Source organism: Meles meles, chromosome 8 (assembly GCF_922984935.1).
Source record: "Meles meles chromosome 8, mMelMel3.1 paternal haplotype, whole genome shotgun sequence".
In the NCBI taxonomy this organism is placed as follows: Eukaryota; Metazoa; Chordata; class Mammalia; order Carnivora; family Mustelidae; genus Meles; species Meles meles.
In genome coordinates this window covers 36702829-36707633 of record NC_060073.1, presented here as the reverse complement: position 1 = coordinate 36707633, position 4805 = coordinate 36702829, and the positions used below count along the sequence as shown (strand labels likewise).

The following is a 4805-nucleotide window of genomic DNA, read 5'->3' as shown; positions in this document are numbered from 1 at the left end:
GGCTCTTGAGTCCAACAGTCCAGTCTCTCCAATGGAGAAGGTGGTAGTTTTCTGCTGGAATGCAGTGAAAATAAGTCATCATCTTTTGGTTAGCGTAATCACTAAGAAAACTCCTTTTGATCATGTTTTCATGATGCCAGATATCTGGATAAGAATTAAAATGTGCAGGCAACATGTCTCAAAAAATCTAGGCCCGTGGCACCACAGTGACGAAATATCCAGTTACTTAACCAGACTTCTCCTCTATCCACGAGTCTCGGTTGTTTATGTCAGAAAGTGACAGTAACAAGTATGACAACCCCAGAACTATATGGGACTGTAGCTCTGAATGACACCAGTCCCTTATGACTTGGAGAGGAAGATAAGTACTAACACAGGCAGATCACATGAGTATTTGAGCTACATTTCAAGGCTGAAAGGAAATAACTACGAAAATAGGAATGCTGCCTCCGCTTTTCCATCCTTTCCCCGTCTTTTCTCCAACCCTATCATTGTCAACATGCAATGTATCATCTTTATTCATACTAATTCAATTTTCTCTCAATTTCCTAGAATGTAAGCTCCAAGAGGGCAAGTATTCGTCTCCATTTTTTCCCACAACTCTGGTAGCAGTATCTAAAATCGACTCTAGCATATAGTGAATGCTCAATAAACATTTCTTGGACAAATGAGTTGGCCTGATGTACACCAATTTGCTAATTAACTCATAGATCAGAAACTAAAATGGCCTGGTGGAAAAAAAAATACTTTTTGTTTTTAATTAAATGAAAAGACCCTGGTTGGCTCCACTACAGTCTAACATTGTGACTACAAGCAATTTGTTTCCCATCCTGTCCTTTGGTTTCTCCATCCAGAAAATGGAGATAATAGTGCCAGCCCTACATTCTTCAAAAACTTTCAAGTATCTCAAAAGAGACAATAGCTGCAAAGGCGTTAGGCATTGCCGAAGCTTAGCACGGATGCGTTTTCATAGGATTAAACAATTATTTCAGTTGTCCACTTACTTATTAAACTGGCAAAATTCCATTTTCAGCTTTTATTCCTGTACATGCTAGCAACCGTGCATTAATCATTTTCTATATTGCGATTGCTTCCAAAGTATTGTTACTAACATCGCTAACCATTTCCAAACAAAACTGCCACGTCCTACACTGCAAATTTGCCTTCGAAGTCACAAACCTTTTAATGTTAAATTTTTAATGATAAAAATAGACATACTTAACAAATCTAATCAAATGGGTACTTATTTAAAATGTGAAGTAGTATTTTTCCAAGGTAATCACGCTTCCCCTAAGACGTTAATAGCAAATGAGTCTTTCTGTAGTGGGCATTCTATTTACTCTGTTTTCATTTTCTCCTTCAAGCTAAATTCTATTTTGCAAGGTCCCCTTTCCAGTCTTTAAAAAAAAATAAAAATAAAAGATCCTGTACCTTTAATAAGAGAGACCTGGTGAGAGGTTTCTTTCCAAACTTGTTCCCTGGCTTCCAAGTGACGAAACCAGCTGTAATTTGAGAGCAGAGAGATCCTCAGGATATCATTAGCCAAAGGAAAAGCTCCACATTCCCACCCAGTCCAGAAGTTGAAATCGTATCAGAAGGCAAGAGCCTTTCTCTCCAGCTACACGCTCCATCTCTCAGGAGCAAGGGGTAACTCCGAGGGAGAGAGGGGCACCAGAGCCCTGGAGCAGGGGTTCCCTCTCCTGCCTGTGATCCCGCTGCCACCGCCCAGAAAGAGCAAAGAGCAGGCAGCGTTCCAGCCCAGAGCGCAGGAGCAAGAGCCTGGGCGCACCCTGTGCTGTGTGGCCGTGCTCCCCAGGCGCCGGTGACACAGCCACATGAAGCCTGCTGGGGAGGGGGGGCCAGGGTGCAGCAAGCCGGTGGGAAGTGAGGCTGTCGCCGTCTTGGGGAGGCACTGACTCCCAGGGGGACCCCCCCTTCTTCGTGCCTGGGCGGACGGTCTTCTCCTGGGGTCCCCGGTCACCCTAACTATCCAGGATGGTGTTCCTGAAGTTCCTCTGGATGGGTTTCTTCTGCCACCTGTGTCAGAGCTACTTCGATGGCCCTCTCTACCCAGAGATGTCCAATGGGACTCTGCACCACTACTTCGTGCCCGACGGGGACTATGAAGAGAATGATGACCCTGAGAAGTGCCAGCTGCTCTTCAGGGTGAGTGACCACCGGCGCTGCTCCCAGGGGGAGGGGAGCCAGGCCAGCAGTCTGCTGAGCCTCACCCTCCGGGAAGAGTTCACCGTGCTGGGCCGCCAGGTGGAGGATGCTGGGCGTGTCCTGGAGGGCATCAGTAAGAGCATCTCCTATGACCTGGACGGGGAAGAAAGCTATGGCAAGTACCTGCGGCGGGAGTCCCACCAGATCGGGGATGCCTACTCCAACTCGGACAAGTCCCTCACTGAGCTGGAAAGCAAGTTTAAGCAGGGCCAGGAACAGGACAGCCGGCAAGAAAGCAGGCTCAACGAGGACTTCCTGGGGATGCTGGTCCACACCAGGTCCCTGCTGAAGGAAACGCTTGACATCTCTGTGGGGCTCAGGGACAAATACGAGCTGCTGGCCCTCACCATCAGGAGCCATGGGACCCGGCTAGGTCGGCTGAAAAATGATTATCTTAAGGTGTAGGTGGAAGGGCAAACTGTCAGGGAGAGGGCAGCAAGTGAGCCCAGTTGTGGAGGGTGGGGACAGAAGACAGGGCTAACATTTCTTTTGTACTTCTTATTTTTTATATCTGGATTTGCACTTGGAGAATGATCTGAAGTGATCTTTGAGGGAAATAAGTGAGAGTCGAGTTGTTTCGTTTTTGTACATTATTTCTGGGATTGCTATTGATTTGTTACTTGGAAAGAACAACTTAAAGCCATGCCTCCTGCCTTTGCTAGAGGACTTTATAACTCTGCAGAGACACCTGTTTCAGGCACATCTAGAAGGACGCAGTTTGTACAGTAGGGAGCGATTAAAATTCCCCACCCTGGAGATTATGTGAAAATACTCAGAAAGGATAGTGCAGAGCTTCTTTTTGCCTTTAGCCTTCACTCTTGGGCTCTGAAACTTGTCAGCTGTCTGCTTTTCAGATGAGGTCTGAGGTGCTGCTCAGCCTTCTTGCCAGCTGATGGAATTTGCCAGTTTCTTGTTCTCTTTTTCTCTCTTATTTATTAACCATGGTCTCCAAGGTTTTGCTTTTTGTTTGGGGTTTTTTTGTTTGTTTGTTCTTTGTTTTTGTTTTGTTTTGTTTTGTTTTGTTTTGTTATTCATAAGAGTATCTCCTAGAATTTGTATGCAAATCATCCTTTGCAGGGCATGTCCGAGGGGTCTCTGTGAGTGTTAAGTTGATGTGGCCACATTTAAGAAGTCCAAGCTTTGTGGTGGGTACACACTCAATGTTGCTAAGCTGATTTGTTGTGTCTTTCATTCTATGCCTGTGTCCTCAGAGCTACAGTCCGTTACAAAAAAAGTAGATAGATTGTTTGAACCCACCCCTGAATGCCGATGATGTAGGTTACCCATGTATTCGTTCTGGGTTTGGGGGTTTTGCTTCTGTTTGAGTATTGGAAACTTGTACTTCAAGTGGGGGGAGGGGTTCTAATTCTAATAACTCCTTCACTTAGTTTTATTATTCAGCCAATAAATATGTTCTCGTATAATACTGGCTTATTTTCTAATTGATACCCATAACTTTCAAAGTGCAAAGTGGAGTGCAGTGCAAGAGGGAAGAGAAGGGTGGGATTTAAGCCAGTTTACTCAGAGTATCTGATAAAGAAAGCAGAGGGATGGCTATGTATTTGGCAATCATCCCTTCCCTGGCCACCCTTACCACTCTTAAAAGAAAAAATCTAGGTCTTGCCAGAAGTTGATTTCTGCTGGTCTGCCTAAAAACTCCATTTTCCCCACTTTCTCCCATGGAAACAACTGGAAAATTTATGACAAGGCTCAAAAGTTATATGCCCTCATAATGCAGATGGAGGACCCATTCTAAGTTACAGGAACTATAATGATGTTTAATAATTTTGAAGTCAGGTCTATGTTATTGACTAATGATTTCAAAAGGTGGAAATGCACTTTATTTCATGTCTTTCCCCACGCTCTCCCTCTCACCTTAGATATGTTTTGTTTTCACACACACATGCACACACACACACACACACACACACACACACACGCACACACAGGAAAAGAAATAAATGTTCATAATCTACTCTTCAACATTGAAGCATTTTTTTCTCTCCCATGCCTGAAGAATCCAGTTTTCTATTCTTACAATGTGTCCAATATATTACTGTAGGGGATACTGACACCCAGAATGGTTGACCCTTGTTGTAACAGCTTGAGGTCTCTTAACGTGCTCCTTGCAAGGATGCTGAGGCCTGAAACTTTGCATAGCTACCTCATTGTTTAAAATATAAAAGATCAACACATGGAATAATACTTAAAATAACCATTTGTAATTTCTTTGCATCACTCAGGAGCCTGCTTTTAACTGTCTCTATACTGGTGTGTGGGGAGAACGTAAATGATTGTTGAAAAGTGTTTCCTTCTTTCTGCTATGAAAGATGAGGGAAAAACAGCAGAGGCAAAGGAGATGACATTTGGCACTTAAATGATTGTAGTTTGTAGTTACAACATTTAATATCTCAAAATTTTCCTATCATTCACTTCACAGGACTCAAGTCTAATCCATGGACATATTTAATGTCATCTCTTCAGTCTCCCCATCTGTAATAGGAGAATATTAAGCACATGACACGGTTAGAAAACTGGCTTCACTGTGCATGCTAATTTCAATCAACCCATAACGGCTG

The 4805-nt window shown here is 43.8% G+C and overlaps 1 protein-coding gene across 1 annotated transcript; it reads left to right on the top strand.

Moving 5' to 3' along the window:
* Positions 1-1528: 1528 nt before the first annotated feature.
* FIBIN (fin bud initiation factor homolog) lies at positions 1529-3650 on the top strand. Its single transcript, XM_046014355.1, has one exon. It carries the CDS (start codon positions 1996-1998, stop codon positions 2629-2631), a length of 636 nt encoding a protein of 211 aa, XP_045870311.1. The 5' UTR covers positions 1529-1995; the 3' UTR covers positions 2632-3650.
* Positions 3651-4805: the final 1155 nt, after the last annotated feature.